Here is a 20,816-nt window from a genome sequence, read left to right as displayed (position 1 = left end):
GCCGGACATCCCCCGAGGGGTCCCAGATTGGAAAGGGTGCAGGCTGGGCTGAGGGACACCCCCATCCCATGCACAAATTTCGTGCACTGGGCCTCTAGTAAATACGTAAAAAGCAAACAAGTGGGGACACCTGCAGTCTTAGTCACTGACAATGGGTTTAGTAAAAGTTGCACATTAGACTCAACCTCCTCTTTTTAAAATCCAATATTTAGAATAATACTTATGCTTACTGTAAATATTCTGTGAATGAAATAATCTCTTCTGCCTAATATGCTAAGTGTCCAACCATTCATTCGAGTATCTGACCAGTCACTATGACACGCACTGACCACCAGGGGGCAGACACTCTGACCGATAGGTTAGCTTGCTGCTGGGGTCCAGCGATGGGGACTGGGTGAGATGGGCCAGACATGCCCTGGAGCCCTCCTGCGGTCCTTCCCCAGCCCCCAACGTGTACCGGTGGGGTCCCTCGGCCTGGCCTGCGCCCTCTCGCAATCCGGGACCCCTTGGGGGATGTCCACAGGCCAGGCTGAGGGACCCCCACCAGTGCACGAACCTGTGCACCAGGCCTCTAGTATTAATTAGGCATGGGGAGCAGCCCTAAGATGTCAGTCGGACATCCTTAGTGCTGCCGTGGAGGCGGGAGAGGCTCCCACCACTGCCACTGCGCTCACCAGCCATGAGCCCGGCTCCCCCTGTGGGAGTGCACTAACCACCAGGGAAGCTCCTGCATTGAGTCTTCCCCCTGCTTGTCAGTGCGTGTCATAGCAACCAGTCATTCTGCTGTTCAATTGATTTGCATATTAGCCTTTTATTATATAGGATTACTGTATATCCACATTTTCATGGAATGATAGTGTGGAAGACTGAGCAAACACTCTTTTGGCAACTTAGTGGAACAACTTCTTAAAGGCTTTGCAAGCTTGCTGCTTCCCTCCCCCTCCCCCCCACTGCCTTCAGTGATTGCAGTAGTTTATATTGGAAAGAAAAACAATTATAACATGTTCTCCTACAAATAACGATAGTACTGTAAGGATATTTATCTTGACAGTGTCTATTTTTTTATATTTTATTGATTTTTTACAGAGAGGAAGGGAAAAGGATAAAGATTTAGAAACATCGATGAGAGAGAAACATCGTTCAGCTGCCTCCTGCACTTCCCTACTGGGGATGTGCCCGCAACCAAGGTACATGCCCTTGTCTGGAATCGAACCTGGGACCCTTGAGTCCTCAGGCCGACGCTCTATCCACTGAGCCAAACCAGTCAGGGCTTGACAGTGTCTATTGATTTGAAGTAATATTAGGACATATTTGGGTAATGAAAATGATCTATATATATAAAAGCCAAGCGACTGGAATGACCAGAATGACCGGTCGCTATGATGTGCATTGTGGCCAGCCAACCACCCGTGGTCCTTCCCCTGGCTGGCCTGGCCCCCGATCGCTCCCCCTCCTGATCAGGGGTGGGACCGGCTGGCCAACCTCCTGTGGCCTTCTCCTGGCTGGCCCACCCTGATCAGCCCAGATGGGGCGGGCTGGCCGGAACCCACCCGTGCACAAATTCGTGCACTGGGCCCCTAGTCAATTATAAATAGATGTGATTGGTTGCCATTTGTGTTATTTTGCAGAACTCTAATAACGTAAGTGTAAAATTTGTATTTAAACAAACAGTGAACAACATTTGCAACCAACTAAATATTCGTCTTTCAAATTAGGACTGCAAATTTCTGTTAAAGAATGTTGCCGTATGTCTGGTGACTTCCTTTTCAGGATTAGGGTTTTCTCATGGAGTACAGCATGTTAATATTTACCTATGTAACTAATCTGTTAATGGTTTTTTAAAAACCTTTATTTCAAATATTTTAATAATCCTCTATTTTTATTTTAACCTACATAAGCCTCTAATTTTTTCCCCCCAAGGAAAGCATTTGGTTTGTTAGTTTTTTCTTAATGTAATAAAAATTGTATTTTTTTAAAGTGTTGTCAAACTGAATCCTTTATGCACCAAAGTTGGTTTTGTAAAGAAAAATAAAATCACTTTCTTGCTGGGTTAAGCAAGAAACCATATGGATTTTTTTTTAACTTACAGAAATGGAAATATGTGTAACTTGTTAGTATTGTATCAAACAAATGTTGCATAGAGATAATAGAACATTGCTTGTAAATAATTCAGATTTGTAATGTATTTTTATATTATGAAATGTACTGTAGATGTTTATCTAGAGTCATGAAAGTTAAATGTATATATTATGGGTAGAAATAATATATATATTTTTTTTTAAATAAATCTTTATTCAGATTATTACAATTATTTCTCCTTTTTCCCCCCATAGCTCCCCTCCACCCCTTTCCCACCCCACCTTCTGCCCTTACCTCCCCCCCACTGTCCTCATCCATAGGTGTATGATTTTTGTCCATTCTCTTCATGAACCCCCCTTACCCCTTTCCCCATGAGAATTATCAGTCCACTCCCTTTCTATGCCCCTGATTCTATTATATTCACCAGATTATTCTGTTCCTCAGGTTTTTAATTCACTTGATTTTTAGGTTCGCTTGTTGATAGATATGTATTTGTTGTTCATAATTTTTCTCTTTACTTTTTTCTTCTTCCTCTTCTTTAAGAATACCTTTCAGCATTTCATATAATACTGGTTTGGTAGTGATGAACTCCTTTAGCTTTTTCTTATCTGTGAAGCTCTTTATCTGCCCTTCAATTCTGAATGATAGCTTTGCTGGGTAGAGTAATCTTGGTTGTAGGTTCTTGCTATTCATCACATTGAAAATTTCTTGCCACTCCCGTCTGGCCTGCATAGTTTCTGTTGAGAAGTCAGCTGACAGTCGTATGGGTGCTCCCTTGTAGGTAATTAACTGTTTTTCTCTTGCTGCTTTTAATATTCTCTCTTTGTCTTTTGCCCTTGGCATTTTAATTATGATGTGTCTTGGTGTGGTCCTCTTTGGATTCCTTTTGTTTGGGGTTCTGTGGGCTTCCTGGACTTGTAAGTCTATTTCTTTCACCAGGTGGGGGAAGTTTTCGGTCATTATTTCTTCAAATAGGTTTTCAGTATCTTGCTCTCTCTCTTCTTCTGGCACCCCCATAATTCTGATGTTGGTATGCTTGAAGTTGTCCCAGAGTCTTCTTACATTATCTTCAACTTTTTGGATTTTTTTTTTTGCTTTTTGCTTTTTCGGTTGAGTGTTTTTTGCTTCTTTGTATTTCAATTCTTTGACTTGATTCTTGTGTTCCTCTATTCTGTTTCTGGGTCTCTGTATAATATTTTTTATTTCAGTCAGTGTATGTTTAATTTCTAGTTGGTCCTTTTTCATATCTTCGAGGGTCTCGTTATATTTATCGGCCTTTTCTAGGATATTCTTAAAAAGTCTTATAACCGTGGTTTTGAATTCTATATCCAGTCGTTTGTTTTCCTCCATATCTTTCGTTTGTGATCTGATTCTTTGACCCCGCATTTTCATTGATTCCCTGAGTTGGTAAGGTAGATATTTGTGCTAGGTTTCCAATATGGCCCAGTGGGTCTGCTTCCCCAGTTAACCTGAGGTGGACACTCTTGGTGCACCCCTTTGTGGACTGTGTGTACAGCCTTGTTGTAATTAAGTCTTTATTGTTGTTGGTATCACTGGGAAGAATTGACCTCCGGGTCAGTTGGCTGTAAGGATCAGCTGTGTCTATGCTGGGAGAAGCCCGGTGCTGGAGACAGCCCTATAGGATTAGACTTGCTAAATTGCAATAGCCTCTGTGCTCAGCTTGGATGGGGTGGAGCCTCAGTCTTGGCTTCCTGTCAGCCCCGCCCCTGCGCGCACGTGCGCTTTCAGTCCTCCGCCTTCCCCAGCTCCAGTCTCCGCCTGAGAGTCCAGACTCCCCCCACAAGAGCGTGGGTCCCCAGGGGCTCGCCTGGAACCGGGGTTCACTGTAGTCAGAACTGGGGCACAGTGCCGTCAGGAGCCTCTGACTCCCCTCCACCAGGGAAAACCCGCGGCAACCTCCGCAGCCCTTGTGCGCACCGGCGTGCGCGCGCGTGTGTACTTTCAGTCCTCCGCCTTCCCCGGCTCCCGAGTCTCCGCCCGAGAGTCCAGACTCCCCCCACAAGAGCGTGGGTCCCCAGGGGTTCGCCCGGAACTGGGGTTCAGTGCAGTCAGAACTGGGGTTCAGTGCAGTCAGAACTGGGGTTCAGTGCCGTCGGAGGCTTCCTTCCCCCTTCCGCCAGAGGAAGTCAGCCAGGCTCTCAGCCGCCCTTCCTCTCTGCGCGCACAAAGCCCCTTTGCCGTACCTCCAATTCTCTGTGAGCTTTTCTCCTTCCTTCTAGTTGTAGAATTTTCACTCAGCCTGCTTTCCTGTGGTTCTGGATGGTGTCCGTTCTGTCTTTTAGTTGTAGTTTTGAAATTGTTGTGCGAGGCAGCAGTTTAGGTGTTTACCTATGCCGCCATCTTGGTTTCTCTTTAGAAATAATATTGAAAGAGATTGTAATTCACTAGTGCTGCCAGAGAAATTAATAAAGCACCTTCTTTAACAATAAATGTCTTTTGCAGACTTAAAGGACTATGTACTACTGTTAATATCTTTAAGAACAAAACACATTGAACATATTTCCAGAAAGTCTTTGAGGGAGGACCTATACCCATAATAGAATTATGGCACTCATTTCTGACAGTGACTGTGAAATCAATCATTTCCTCACTATTGGAAGGACATATTGTAAAGTATGTGGGTTATATGCGGTCAAACTGCAGAAAATATTCCTGATTGAGGAGTTTCACTTTACTACAGTGATATAAAAACCAGCAGTTTTTACACTAAATTTTTAAAAATTACTTTATTGATTAAGGTATTACATATGTGTCCTCATCCCTCCATTAACCCCCAACCCTCCCCCCGCTCATGCCCTCACCCCCTTGGTGTTCATGTCCATTGGTTAGGCTTATATTCATGCATACAAGTCTTTTGGTTGATCTCTCCTCCTTTCCCCCACCCTCCCTTACTTTCCCTCTGAGATCTGGCAGTCTGCAGTCTGATTGATGTTTCTCTGCCTCTGGATCTGTCCCTGTTCATCAGTTTATGTTGTTCATTATATTCCACAAATGAGTGAGATCATGTGGTATTTGTCTTTCTCTAACTGGCTTATTTCACTTAGCATAATGCTCTCCAGTTCCATCCATGCTGTTGCAAATGGTAGGAACTCTTTCTTTTTTACTGCAGCGCAGTATTCCATTGTATAGATGTACCACAGTTTTTTAATCCACTCATCTGCTGATGGGCACTTAGGCTGTTTCCAAATCTTAGCTATGGTGAATTGTGCTGCTATGAACATAGGGGTGCATATATTCTTTCTGATTGGTGTTTCTAGTTTCTTAGGATATATTCCTAGAAGTAGGATCACTGGGTCAAATGGGAGTTCCATTTTTAGTTTTTTGAGGAAACTCCATACTGTTCTCCACAGTGACTGCACCATTCTGCATTCCCACCAGCAGTGCCAAAGAGTTCCTTTTTCTCCGCATCCTCGCCAGCACTTGTTTGTTGATTTGTTGATGATAGCCATTCTGATGGGTGTGAGATGATACCGCATTGTTGTTTTGATTTGCATCTCTTGCATCTCTCGGATAATTAGTGACTTGGAGCATGTTTTCATATGCCTCTTAGCCTTCCTTCTGTCTGTTGCCCATTTTTTGATTGGATTGTTTATCTTCCTTTTGTTAAGTTGTATGAGTTCCCTGTAAATGTTGGAGATTAAACCCTTATCGGTGATGACATTGGCAAATATGTTCTCCCATGCAGTGGGCTTTCTTGTTGTTTTGTTGATGGTCTCCTTTGCTGTGCAAAAGCTTTTTATTTTGATGTAGTCCCATTTGTTTATTTTCTCTTTAGTTTCCATTGCCCTAGGAGCAGTATCAGTGAAGAAGTTCCTTCGGTATATGTCTGAGATTTTTCTGCCTGTGGATTCCTCTAATATTTTTATGGTTTCCCGTCTTATGTTTAAGTCCTTTATCCACTTTGAGTTTATTTTTGTGTATGGTGTAAGTTGGTGGTCTAGTTTCATTTTTTTGCATGTATCTGTCCAATTTTCCCAACACCGTTTGTTGAAGAGACTATCTTGACTCCATTTTATGTTCATGCCTCCTTTGTCAAATATTAATTGAGCATAGTGGTTTGGGTCCATATCTGGATTCTCTATTCTATTCCATTGATCTATATGTCTGTTCTTGTGCCAGTACCAGGCTGTTTTGAGAACAGTGGCTTTGCAATACAGCTTGATATCTGGTATTGAGATCTCACCTACTTTGTTCTTCTTTCTCAGGATTGCTGCAGCCATTCGGGGTCTTTTTTTATTCCAGATGAATTTTTGGAAAGTTTGTTGTAGGTCTGTGAAATATGCCATTGGTATTTTAATGGGGATTGCATTGAATCTGTAGATTGCTTTGGGTAGTATGGACATTTTATGGACATTGGTTGATTCTACCAATCCATGAACACGGTATGTTCTTCCATCTATTTATGTCTTCCTCTATCTCTTTTTTCAGTGTCCTGTAGTTTTTCACATATAGGTCTTTTACCCCCTTAGTTAAGTTTATTCCTAGGTATTTTAATTTTTTAAAAAAATATATTTTATTGATGTTTTACAGAGAGGAAGGGAGAGGGATAGAGAGTTAGAAACATCGATGAGAGAGAGACATCGATCAGCTGCCTCCTACACACCTCCTAATGGGGATGTGCCCACAACCAAGGTACATGCCCTTGACTGGAATTGAACCTGGGACCCTTGAGTCCGCAGGCCGATGCTCTATCCACTGAGCCAAACTGGTTAGGGCGGTATTTTAATTTTTTTGGTGCGATGATAAATGGGATTGCTTTTTTAGTCTCTCTTTCTGTAAGTTCACTATTGGTGTAAAGAAATGCCATAGATTTCTTGGCATTAATTTTGTATCCTGCTACATTGCCAAATTCATTTATTAAGTCTAGTAGTTTTTTGATGGAGTCTTTAGGGTTTTCTATGTAAAGTATCATGTCATCTGCAAATAAGGACAGCTTTACTTCTTCTTTTCCAATTTGGATGCCTTTTATTTCTTCTTCTTATCTGATCGCATGGCTAGTACTTCCAGTACTATGTCGAACAGGAGTGGTGAGAGTGGGCATCCCTGTCTTGTTCCTGTTCTTAGGGGAAATGGTTTTAGTTTTTGTCCATTGAGTATGATGTTGGCTGTGGGTTTTTCATATATGGCTTTTATTATGTTGAGGTATGATCCTTCTATTCCCACCTTGCTGAGTGTTTTTATCAAGAAGGGGTGTTGGATTTTGTCAAATGCTTTTTCTGCATCAATTGATATGATTATGTGATTTTTATCTCTAAATTTGTTTATGTGATGTATCATGTTTATTGATTTGTAGATATTGTACCATCCTTGCATTCCTGGGATAAATCCTACTTGGTCATTGTGTATGATCTTTACACTAAATTTTTTAAAGAATAGACAAAAATATAGAACTAAGCCTTTCGTTCCAAAATGGGAAAGTCCCATGATACATAAGTCATATCTCATTTACTTAAAAAATGTTTTTAAATAAAGGTTATGGGGATTCTATTCATAAACAACCAGGTGAAGAGCTATATACATGAAACGAGTCATATAAAGTAAAATTAAGTTCAAATAAAAGCACTGGTACTATAAGACATTGTGGAATGGTTGTTTAATAAGGGTATTATTCATATGATCTGTAGCAAGTGTGATTTTATTTTCAAAAAGAAAAGCAATGTATTTTCATACCATTTTTCTTTTATTTAAGCATTTCATTAATTGCTTTATTCTGTATCTGCGAAGTAATCTGCAATCTTCTTTGCTCTTTTTAAATTTTGGTTTGTTAAAAAATTGCCAAATAGACGTGCTTCAGATATATAGTTGGTACCTGTATTTTTTATTTTATTGCCTCATGTTCTTGTAAGTCATTCTTAATTGACTAATGATTGTAGATCTTGCTGAGTATCTTTTCTAATAAAACAAAAGCAAATTACATTTAGCTTCAAAAATAAAAATAAAAGGCTGTGAGTTAGATTCCCTGTCAGGACACACGCCCAGGTTGTGGTTTTGATCCTCCGTAGGGGGTGTGCAGGAGCCAGCCTATCGATGTTTCTCTCTCTCCCTTCCTCTCTCTCTAAAAATCAATAAACTAATCTTTAAAAAAACCAAAACACTAAAAACCCTACTAAACAGCAATGCACGAGAGTGTCTGTTGCTCCCATCCATGTTGACATTTGGTGTTGTCAGTGTATTGTATTTTGGTCATTCTAATAAGTATATGGTTGTATCTCCTTGTTTTAATTTGTAACCCTAATGATGTATGATGTTGGACATCTTTTGGTATACTTATTTATCATTTCTGTATCTTTGGTGATGTATCTGTAGAGATCTTTTGCACATATTTTAATTGGGTTTTTCATTTTCTTATTGTTGAGTTTTAAGAGTTCTTTGTATATTTTGGATAGCAGTCTTTTATCAGATGTGTTTTTTGCAAATACTTTCTCCCAATATGTGGCTTGTCTTCTCATTCTTTTGAGAACTTTTTTTTTTTTTTTTTAAATTCTGACTCCTGGATTCAGTTGCCCTTAGGTAATGGGTATTGACAAGGCTTTTGGTTTTGGCTTCAGGTGTTGGAAGTCCCGATTCAACAGCATCCAGTGGGTTGTCCCCCATCTAGTTAGTACTTAAAAAGACTGGAAGTACTCTATTACATATAGTTAATCTGTCTACTTAACACTTCTGTCTACTGATACTCCAGAGAAAAAAGTCACACTGCCCTTCTCTCCCCCTGAACTGGATAGTCTAGCTTTAGCTTACCTATATTGGTGACTTATTTTAGCTTTCAAACTGTTCTTGATATTCACATTGAGCTGTTTCCATTGCTTTATTATATTACCATGGTGAGAGTAGACCATGGTGTCATCTGGCCCTGTTGTAATCTATCTATACCTGTGCTTTTTCTTGGAACTTATGCTGAGCTAGCATCCCAGCTCTTGAAGAAGGGTAGCTATATCTTAACAGTTTCCACCAATTCCAAGTTTGGAGTCTACTGGTTTTGCCTGTTCACATCTTTTACTCTTGAGTGAAAATGGTATCTTCAAAGATGTTTTTTTATAAAACCTCCATGCAATTATTTGAATTTGGGTAAAGGCATGGACACAGTAACATTTTGTTGTTTTCTTTTTTAAATTAAATCTTTATTATTGAAAATATTACATATGTTCCCTCCCCCTCCCCCCTCCCCACCCTATTGTGCCCTTATTTTGTTATTTTCTTCACAATCCACTGAGCTCAGTCTGTTGAGTGTGTGTGAGTGGTGGGAAGAAAGAGCATTTGCAATAGATGTGGCTTGGCTCTGTCTGCACCTCTGTTCCCACTTACTGCTGAGGCCCTAGAAAGGAAGGTTGAGTTTTGTGGAACATGTTCCAGCTAGTAAATGGATGACAGCCAACTGAAATGGTCTGATGAAGAGAAACGACCCCGCCTTCAATCCCTGGGAATTTAACCCAGACAGATGTCAGGAGTCAAAGGGAACCCTGCCAGATTCTTAGTTTTGCTAATATAGGAGTAGGTGACTGGAGAGGGAGAAGCACAGAGCTGGGACAGAGATTGGGGAGGGGTGGGAATGGTGCAAGGCCTCAGTATTTCACTACTCCCTGGGTTCTTCTGGCCTGTATCTGAATATTAGAAACATAACAAATAGCTCACTGGCCAGAAGCCTAACTGCAGCTGCTAAAACATAGAATAGGGCAGTGTAGTCTTGAGTCAGCAACTTCTGTCTTTGACCTGTTGCCCCTAGTTATGTGTATTATCTCACTTAATCTTCATAACAAACCTGTGATAGAGATATAAAAATATCCAGTTTTCAGCTAAAGAAACGGAGACTTGCAAAGTTTAAGTAACTTGCTCAGGATCACACAGCTATGAACCATGAGGGCCACATTCCAATTTGGAACATATCAGGCCATTCACAGAATTAAAGGGAAAGTTGAAAAATGGGTAGGAAGCCATGGGATCCCAGGCAGCGGGGAAGCTAGGCAAAGCCATATCACAGACTGGTCTGATTTGGTCACCACAGTTGGCACTTGTAACCCCTGTTTGTTCAAGATGCAGTGCTATTGGGCTCTTGATTCCACCATGGAGAATATACTCACATTTCCTCTATTTTGGTGTCATTCTCTCAAATTCCAAGTTGGAACACCCAGTTGGCTGGCCTTATTTCACATGTTGGTGGTCTGGCTGCCAGGAGGCAGAAAGGAGTCTCTGGCCTGTTTGATTCTGTTGTGGAGGGTTGGGTCCTGCTTTCCACCAAGACTGACACAGTCAGAGACTCCCCCAAATAGGAGGAGTATTGGGGTGCTGAGCAGCAATAATACAAAGGTCAATGTCCACTATACAGTCACAGGGTGCAGGTCTCCATGTGGCACCCTGCTGAGGACTGGTGGAACTGGGAAGCTGTGTCTTCCCTATAAACCAGGCTATTTTTCCTGAGATCAGGATCTGCCTAACAGTGCAACCGAACTTTCCAGCACTATACAAAATGCTGTATGTGAGTTTTCACATGAGAACCTCTGGCTGTTTCTGATTCACTAAAACTGACCACCACAGAGATGAGTGAACAGCAGAACCAGCCAGCTGTTAGGATCAATCTAAGGAGGAAACATGTAGAAAAGAGATCCATAGGGAAAACTCTAATTTCTGGTCTTACTGATCCTTACTGTGGTGTCCTGAGACCCTGAATTTGTATACATTCTGGGAAATATTTCATTGTAGCTTTCCTGACTGACTGTATGAAACATTTTCTACAATGGGAAGGAAAAAGAATCAATGCACATGGTCTTTCTTCAGTGATTGCTTGCATGTCTTTGCCTTAAGATTAGGGACCATATATATATCCATTTTTTATCCTCACCTGAGGATATTTTCCATTGGTTTTTAGAGAGAGTGGAAGAGAGAGGGAAAGACAGAGAGAAATATTGGTATCAGAGAAATGCATTGATTGGTTGCCTCTTGCACGAAGCTGGGGAGGAGCCTGCAACAGAGGTACATGCCCTTGACCGGAATCGAACCTAGAACCCTTTGGTCTGCAGGCTGATGCTCTATTCATTGAGCCAAACTGGCTAAGGCCCATATCTATTTTGTAACTTCATCATCTAGCATTGTGTACAGCATCCAGTAAGCACTTTTAAAAGTATTTGGATGAATAAATGAATGAACTTTCCTTAGCAGTTTTTTCTGAAACTGAATTGATTCTTGTGAAATGGTGGAGAATGTATAGTCATGCAGGTTTGAAACATTTTGCAAAATTTTTAGATTAAAAAATAATTCTAAGTCTGCTATAGGAAAAAGGACCATAGTGACATGCTTTTTACTTGTGTTTTTACAGGTGTTCCAGGATTTGGGGACTGAAGTACTGAATGGAGCTGCCAAAGGCTATAACATCTGCCTTTTTGCCTATGGACAGACAGGCTCTGGGAAGACATACACCATGCTGGGGACCCCAGTGAGTATTGCTATTGGAATGAGATATCTCCCTAATGGCACAGCAAGCCTGAATCTTGAATTGTCCTAACCGCTGAGAGAGAGAATGTGAGTTTCATAATCAGTCAACTTGAACAAGACTTAATGGGGCCTCTTCTGTATTAGCCAGTAGATTTCTCAGCACTTTAATTGAAGGGTAAACTTTGAATAATTAGCTCTGTTTATTAAACCCCAAAGAACCTTAGAATTTTACAACTCTCTTTGGTGAAGCAGACCTTGTCAGTCCTTCTGAATTTCTCATATTATTGATAAGACCCAGCCTGAGTCTTAAGTGCTGGCTAGGACTGAGCAGAAATGAGGCTATGCGTGCTTGACCTGAGTGTTAGAAAGAAGCAGGAGAACCAACTACTGGGATGGGAGCTTTATAAAGTATGTAGGACTTATGAGAGCCTTCTTTTATCATGGAAAATTAGAAGGGTAGAGTTCCTTAAGAATACCTCTTTATTTTAGAGTTAGAGGTCCGCTGCTGAGGTGAACTGGTGGAGCAGTGACAATACTATCCAGGAACATTCTTTAGAACACTGTTCCTCCTGAAAGATGATCCTTGCTGCCTTGGGCCCAACTCATGCTCACTAAGTCCATGTTTATTTTTTTATTTTTTTGAATTCCATCTTTATTTATATATTTGGAAATACCTCCATGTTCTTTTAACTTTAGATCCAATTAAAATGCAAATTATCTTAAACAAATACTTAGAATAGTAGAATATCTGCCTTGAAATTTATTCAGTCTTAAATAAATCTACTTAGATTTAGTATCAATGAAATAGCCCATTTTGTTTAAAAAGTCTTTAATCTTCATTATTTTCAAGAAAGCCTTTTTTACTAATTGCGAATTATATAACTCTAACTCAACTAAAATACTTTTTTATGTCTCTCAATTAAACATTATCTAATGTAAAAAAATAATTATAAGTGCTTATTAGAATAAATCCTACCATAAAGTACTGGCATACTATTTGTTGAATTTACTTAGGTCAGGATCTAAATCCCGCTCTTCAGAACTTTGCTGATTTCTGATCACCATTATCCATCAATATTTAATTATTTATAATGTGTTGTTTTATGTAATTTCCAATCGTATATAAAAATAGGATACGTTGATGATAACCATTCTGACAGGTTTGAGGTGATATCTCATTGTCATTTTGATTTGCATCTCTTAGGTGATTAGTGACTTCGAGCATGTTTTCATATGTATCTTGGCCTTCTGTATGTCCACTTTGGAGAAGTGTCTATTTAGGTTTTTTGGCCATTTTTAAATTGGATTGTTTGTCTTCTGTTAAGTTGTGTGAGTTACCTATGTATTTTGGAGATTAAACCCTTATCAGATATATCATTGGCAAATATGGTCTTCCATGTAGTGGGGGTCTCTTGTTATTTTGGTGATTATTTATTTTGCTGTGCAGAAACTTTTTATTTTCATGTAGTCCCATTTGTTTATTTTCTCCTTAATTTCCATTGTCCTAGGAGATGTATCATTAAACATATTGCTATGAGAGATGTCTGAGATTTTGGTGCCTATGGTTTCTTCTAGAACTTTTATGGTTTCAAGCCTTACATTTAAGTCTTTTATCCATCTTGAGTCTATTCTTGATAAGTCCATGTTTATTGTGATTTTATATATTTGAAAAGAAGAAAATGCCCATTAAATCAGGGGTATAAAGCCTTTAACCTGAGTACAGGTTAGCACTGGATCTAAGATTAAAAGAGAAGTCACTTCTCTCTAAATGTGTGTTTTGAACACACCTGTATCTATTTTTCCTGTGTGTAGAAACAGGAGATAGGTTCTGGGAGAAACACCATGAGAAAGTGGGTTGATCCAAGAAGGATGAAACTTCATTTCACAAAAGCAGGTATTTCTTCCTTCTTGTGCTGGTGATCTGCCTCTCCTCTGCTGCATTCCTCCTGGGAGCACTGCGAATAGAGTCTTCGCCACAGTACCAGTGAAACTCCTTGGAGTGAACAGGCCAGCACAAGGAGCCATGTGCCCGTCCTCCTGCTGACAGCTCATGGGCATTGGGTGAGGAGCATCAAGGAGAGTGAACAGTAATGCTTTCCTTCCTTCTGTTCTCCAGGCCTCTGTCGGGCTGACGCCGCGGATATGTGAGGTATAGATTCTCTTTTGACTGGATCCTCTCAAAGTAGGTCTCCTTTGTACACTCCAGTGAAATTCCAACCCTCTGGTTCATGCAGGGTCTCTTCGTCAGGGAGGAAGAATGTGCCCCACCGCCTTCCTCCTGTAGGATAAAAGTAAGGTAAGAACCTACCAGGCTCTGGGGCCTAACATTCTTCTATTTCCACTCCAAATTCTGGCATGTTCAGCTGTTCTCTTTGCTTCCAGAGTCATCCAGAAGAATGGAGGAAAGCCATAGCAGAAATATCTTGCAGTATAGGGAGATGAGAAATGTACTTAGGTCTTTGGGTTGTAGAAAACTTAATTCCTTTCCTCAGGCTTAACAAGCAGGTGTCTCCTTTGTACCAGTTTGCCGTGACTGTCTGGTTTCCTTTCCTTCACTCTCTGTCCAGTTTCATACTAGCTTTTAGACTTTCTCCTCCAGCCTCCACTGTGGTGTTCTCCAGGTCAGTCATTCCCACACTCTTGTTCCCAGACGGACTGGTGCTAGCCGCTCCAAGATGAAGTTTTAACCAGTCTGAAGTGAAAATGTTGACCAATTGCCCTTAATTCTCTGTATTCTTTTTTTGTGTTGTTCAATGTCTTTTTTTTAAATCCTATATAATAAAAGGGTAATACGCAAGTTGTCTCCTCAACCGAGAGATCGAACAGGGGGCGGGGCCAGCCCACCAACCACCCGGGGCTCCCCTCCCACCCCCTGCTGGCCCAGCCTGATCGACCCTGATCAGGGCAGGCCAGCCAGACCCCAGCCATGCACGAATTTGTGCATTGGGTCTCTAGTTGAGATGTAGTTTGTAAACCATAAAATTCATGCTTTTAAAGTATACAGTTTGCCGAAACCGGTTTGGCTTGGTGGATCGAGCCTTGGCTTACGGACTGAAGGTCCCAGGTTTGATTCCGGTCAAGGGCATGTACCTTGGTTGCGGGCACATCCCCTGTGCGGGATGTGCAGGAGACAGCTGATCGATGTTTCTCTCTCATCGATGTTTCTATCTCTCTATCCCTCTCCCTTCCTCTCTGTAAAAAATCAATAAAATATATATATTTTAAAAAGTATACAGTTTAGTGACTTTTCCTGATATTTGCAAGGTTGTCCAGCCATCATCACTATCTATTCCAGAACATTTTTATCACTTCCAAACGAGAAAATGTTCATTTTTAAAAATTAAATTATTGTGAACATTATTTTTACCTTTTTAAGTTTGTAAAGTAAAAATTTGCAAACCTGTGTGCTTGTGTGTATGTGTATAAACATATATATGTATATTAGAAGTCTTATTGTCCATGAAGTCTGGGAACCACTATTCTAAGAGACATTTAGGGTTCTTGTGTCTAAATATGAGAAAGTTAAGGAGAATAATTGATCAGGAGAGTGTGCATGGTGGCTTTTTTTGGCGGTTGACTCCACAGGCAAGCATCTGGGTTCTGGTGAGGAAAGCCTTTCTGTGGAAGTGTGCTTTCTTGTGTATCAAAATCTTTACTTATTTTAATAATTAGTTATAGCTGTTATTTTTAAAAGGAATAACATGCCAGTAGATTCCTATAAGATAGAGCATATCTTAAACAGAATCCCCATATATAAAACAGATAAAATGAGAATTGTCCTACTTCAGTTAGGGGTAGGGACCAAACCCTTATCACAAGCTTCCTTCATTGCTCAGCAGTGGCCCTTGAGATGCCTTCACAGAATAAGAGAGCTCAGAGATCACATTTGAAAACCACTTCACCAAACAAGCTCATAGACTCCGTGCTGTGGTGGCCTGAGCAAGGGGCAGGCTGGTGGCAGCATACCCTAAAACCATGCTGAAATAGCCTCTTGAAGGTGAAACTTGAATCATTACTGACATTATGCTTAAAATGTGCTAAACCGAAACTGAAGTGTTGCTATCCAATGCTAAAAACCCTGTTGTACACATGTAGAAAGAGACTCAAGGGGGAACCTGGTGTGATCAAGGTCTTAGAGGGCCAGAGATGGAACTAGAAGAAGAACAAGGACCTTCTGATTGTTGGTTTGGTATTTTTTTCCACTTATTTGAAAATCTAATCATGTTACTTTTCTCCAAAATCTAATTAAACATTTTTTTTATTTACTGATGAGGCACAGAGAGAATCTTATTTGTTGTTCCACTTATTTATGCATTCATTGGTTGATTCTTGTATGTGCCCTGACCAAGGATTGAACCTGCAATCTTGGCATATTGGTTATAACCAACTGAGTTACCTTGCCAAGGCCTCAAAGTTTAATTTTGAAAACATGTTACCGTCTTTCAAAATCTAAATATGTGCCTTTTCCCTCATGTCTCTAGTTTCCTGGAAATCTATAATGAACGAGTGAGGGATCTGTTGAAGCCATCTGATCAAAAAAAATCCTATTCCCTGCGGGTCAGGGAGCACCCAGAGATGGGGCCCTATGTACAAGGTGAGCCACTATGGTCCTGGAGGTCTGAGACCAAACCAGAGCGAGGGCAAGCCTCCTAATGGTCATTATTTCAGTCAACAGTTGTATAATGATTACTTACTCTGAACAGCTACTGTACTAGATGCTGGGTATGTATTGATAAATAGAAAAGAGTCCTGTCCTCATAGGCAAACTTACAATTTTGTGGGCATGAGTCAGAAAACAAGCACTTAATTACTAGTTGTGATAAAGGCTAATGAACGAATAAATGGATGTAGTGATGTGGGTAAGTGGTGTGGGAAAAGGTGAGGTCTGTGGTGTCAGATCTAGCAGGGCCATGGCTGGTTCCTAGGCCAGTTAGTCTTTTTTTCAGGGTACTTTCTCTTCCATTGGCGGTGGTAGGGAGATGGGGAGATATCTGAGCTGCTTCCTCATCATGCATGATATTTGGTGTTTGGTACCATCTGTCTTATTCCATTAGGCTCAGTCTTACTATTAAGTAGGAACAGTTGGGTTCTTCTGTGGAAGAAGTTTTTACCCTTTCAGGCCACTCATAAGATAACATGTATATGTTATGCTCGTCTTTCCTCAGCAATATGCTCATTTAAATCTTGACAAGGTGAGGGAGCTGGTCTCTCTCTGAACAGGGCTTGGCTAGTGGATGACTCAGCAGGTGTGCCAGTCATGATTCTGCTACCTGTATCTTTTCCCAAATTTTCCATCATAAACAACAGCCTGAAAACAACAAAAAATACCACTTCCTTTGTTGGGAGCCAGTTGGAGTTTCCTTTGTCCCAAACGCTGGCCTTGTCTTACTGAGCTTCCATCTTTCCCAGTATATGGCCTGTAAATTTTTTACTATCTGCTTATCCCTCCCTACCCTCAAGCTGATGTCTTTTATATTTCATCCAGCTCTTTTGTTTGTTTCAGGACCTTCTTTTTTCCCAGTTTTATTGAGATATAATTGCTATACATTACTATATAAATTTAAGGTTTATAGCATAATGGTTTGACTTACATGTATTGAGAAATGATTACCACAAAAAGTTAACATCCATCATTTCATATAAATACAATAAAAAGAAAAAATTTTCTCCTTGTGATGAGCACTGTTAGGAGTTACTCACTTAACAATTTCATATACAGGGTGCCCCCCCAAAATGTATGCACACTTTAACAGCTGGTAGCTCAGTTTTGAAAATGAAATATATTGTAATAAAACCTGCCTTTATAATTATCCAAAGTGTGTGTATACATTTTTAGGGACACCCTATATATCACAGTAATGTTAGCTGTAGTCATCATGTTGTACATTATTACTTATCTAGTACTTAATTATAACTGGAAGTTTGTACCTTTTGTCTACCTTCCTTAAATTCTCTCTCCCCGCTACCCCCACCTCTGGTAAACACACATCTGATCTCTTTCTATGAGCTTGGTGGTTTTTTTAGAATTTACATATAAGTGAGCTCATACAGTACAGTATTTGTCTTTCTTTGTCTGACTTAACTTCAGTTAGCATAATGCCCTCAAGGTCCACCCATGTTGTTGTTTTTTTAAAAATGTATTTCTTTATTGATTTCAGAGAGGAAGGGGGGAGAGAGAGATAGAAACATCAATGATGAGAGAGAATCATTGATCGGCTGCCTCCTGCACACCCCCTACTGGGGATCGAGCCCACAACCCAGGCATGTGCCCTTGGCCAGAATCGAACCTGGGACCCTTCAGTCCACAGGCTGACACTATCCACTGAGCCAAGCCATCTAGGGCCACCCATGTTGTTTTTTAATGGCTGAATAATATTCCATTTTGTGTATATATATGTGTGTATGTATACATTGTGTTTATATACGTATACATCATATATATACAGTATATACCTATATCTATCTATATCTACACTAATAAAAGAGAAACATGCAAATTGACCATCACTCCGCTATGCCCACCAGCCAATCAGGAGTGATTATGCAAATTAACCCAACAAAGGTGGCGGCGCCCACGGAGCTGGAGTGAGCAGGAGGCTTGGGTTGCCCCCGGAGATGGAGGAAGCCAAGCTTCCCGCCTGCCCTGGCTGCCGCTGAAGGAGGGGCTGGGAGCCTGGGTTGCTGGGGGTCGTGGCCAGCCTGAAAATGACCCTCAGCCCCTTACCCAGGCTGGCCACACCCCCATGGGGTGAGGGTCCCTGCTGGGGGGCTTGGCCAGCCTGCAAACAGCCATCAGCCCCTCACCCAGGCTGGCCAAGCCCTCCAGTGGGGACCCCCAACCTGAAGGGGATGTGGCCAGCCTGAAAACAGCCCTCAGCCCCTCACCCAGGCTGGCCACACACCCCCATCAGGGACCCTCACCCCATGGGGGCGTGGCCGGCCTGCAAACCACCATAGGCCCCTCACCCAGGCTGCCCCATGCCCCAAGGGAGCCCCCATCCTGATCCGGGACACCCTTCAGGGCAAACCAGCCGGCCCCCACCCATGCACCAGGCCTCTATCTACACTAATAAAAGGGTAATATGCTAATTAGACTGGGAGACCTTCCAGGAGACCTTCTTGATATTTTTCTGGACAAAGCCATGGTGGCGGGGCCGAGGTAGAGGCCGTTAGAGGCCAAGAGGGGAGGGCAGTTGTGGATGATCAGGCCAGGATGGGACGGCAGTTGTGGGTGATCAGGTCGGTGTGGGGGGCCATTAGGGGTGATCAGGCCAGCAGGGGGGGGGGCATTTGGGGGCAAGCAGGCCTTTAGTGGGGTCAGTTGGGGGAGTGATCAGGACAGAGGGAGGGGAGTTGGGGGTGAGCAGTCTGGCAGGGGGGGCAGTTGGGGGTGAGCACGCTGGCACGGGGGGCATTTGGGGGTGATCAGGCTGCCAGGAGGGGCATTTGGGGGCGAGCAGGCTGGCGGCGGGGGGCAGTTGGGGGCGAGCAGGTCGGCAGGCAGAGTGGTTAGGGGCAATCAGGCAGGCAGGCAGGTGAGCGGTTAGGAGCCAGCAGTCCTGGATTGCGAGAGGGATGTCCAACTGCCAGTTTAGGCCCAATCCCTGTAAACCGGCAGTAGGACATCCTTCAAGGAGTCCCAGATTGGAGAGGATGCAGGCTGGGCTGAGGGACACCCCACTCCATGCACGAATTTCATGCACCGGGCCACTAGGGTGTGTGTGTGTGTGTGTGTGTGTGTGTGTGTCTGTCTGTCTTGCAACTTAATTTATCCATTCATTCATTTGATGGACACTGGTTGTTTCCATGTCTTGGCTATTGTGAATAATGCTGCTATGAACATGGAGGTGCAGATATCTCTTTGAATTAATGTAGGAATGTTTTCTTTCTTCCTTTTTATTTTTTCTATCACCATTTATCCCCTCTAGGAATATTTTCTTTAAGAAAACAACCACGAAACTAGTATCACATCTAAATAATAGCAGTTCTTTACTATAAAACGTTAGTTTTCAAATTAGTGTGCTAACATTTAGTGTAACTGTATTTAGCAATGAGCCTGTGTAGTTACTTTGCTCTTGAATCCCTGATATAGAGATTCACTAGCACAGTTATGATGGCCCTTTTTGATTTGCTAAGTAACCAGTCATAAAAATTTACTTTCATGTCCTCAAGCAACTTTCCACCTATCTAAATCTTCCCCATTCTACAGTGGCCAAATTCAAGTCTTACTTCCTTCATGGAGCCCGCCCTGACCACTTCTCTGGTCTCCTGAGCATTGATTATCCTACTCCTGTGGCACTATGCCAGATTGTCATGTATAGTATAACTGCTCATGACTGTAAACTGTGGGAAGATAGGGACATATCTACTGTATGTCAAACTGAGTCTCTCATATTGTGGGGAGATAGTACCTGTATACTTCAGGAATTTAATGAAGACCAAATGAAGTATTATATGAAACTTTTTTATAACCTACATAGCAGAATTGTAGGGGATTTTATTGTTATTGGTTTGTTGTTGATGGCATAACTGCTATATGAATTAGTCTTACATTATAATCTCTGTGAGGGCAGAGACCTATGTTCCCAGAGCCTATCACAATGCTTAACAGTAGGCTTCCAATAAATATTTAATTTAATTTATTATTTAGAAAGTTCTCTCATGTCTATTAAATAATATAAAGTAGAAATGATAAAGTTAAAGAACTATAGGGAAAGGTTAAACTTTACCAAAAATGTTATTTAATTTTTTTCTCCTTCACAAATCTGATAGGTTTATCTCAACATGTAGTTACCAACTATAAGCAAGTAATTCAACTCTTGGAGGAGGGAATAGCAAACAGGTAACACATTTGTTTGTTCCTATCATTCGTTTGAGCCTCATTCTTCAGTCCTGTGTTCTCACCCCTTTGGCATGTATGATGATATTTATCTCTGCAGCTCCCCAACTCCTATTCAGGAGGCCTTTCTCACAACAGTAATGTACCCACGGTAAGGTGCAATGACTTAAGATTTAGTGCTCTTCTCACTAGTAATGAGATGGTCTTAAACAGAAGAATGATTGACTTAGATTTAGGTAAAGGGAAGGCTCTCCTGACTTAACATTGGAATGAATTTATGAGGGAGACTGAATTCTATCTGGCTTAAGCAGTATTTGTCTTTCTGCACTATAATTCAAGATCTAATTTTAAAGGTCTTTCTGACACTATAAGATTAATATTCTATGTTTAATCACAACATTCTCTGTCTTTGAGGTTTCTTCTCCAGCAAGTTCTTTACCGCTCCCCCCCACCC

At 41.4% G+C, this 20,816-nt stretch overlaps 1 protein-coding gene across 1 annotated transcript in view; it reads left to right on the top strand.

Moving 5' to 3' along the window:
* The window catches only part of STARD9 (StAR related lipid transfer domain containing 9), a 142,164-nt gene that overhangs the window by 50,111 nt on the left and 71,237 nt on the right, over positions 1-20,816 (top strand). Inside the window, exons 4-8 of the mRNA XM_080657070.1 lie at positions 11,408-11,524; positions 13,640-13,672; positions 13,758-13,819; positions 16,005-16,117; positions 20,296-20,365. Coding sequence (XP_080513196.1) covers positions 11,408-11,524; positions 13,640-13,672; positions 13,758-13,819; positions 16,005-16,117; positions 20,296-20,365 — 395 coding nt within the window. The remainder of the gene's footprint in view (positions 1-11,407; positions 11,525-13,639; positions 13,673-13,757; positions 13,820-16,004; positions 16,118-20,295; positions 20,366-20,816) is intronic.

The sequence above is a fragment of the Plecotus auritus genome, assembly GCF_963455305.1.
Source record: "Plecotus auritus genome assembly, chromosome: 1".
Classification (NCBI taxonomy): domain Eukaryota; kingdom Metazoa; phylum Chordata; class Mammalia; order Chiroptera; family Vespertilionidae; genus Plecotus; species Plecotus auritus.
Note: the sequence above shows the minus strand (reverse complement) of the source record. Positions and strands in the feature narration are given on the sequence as shown.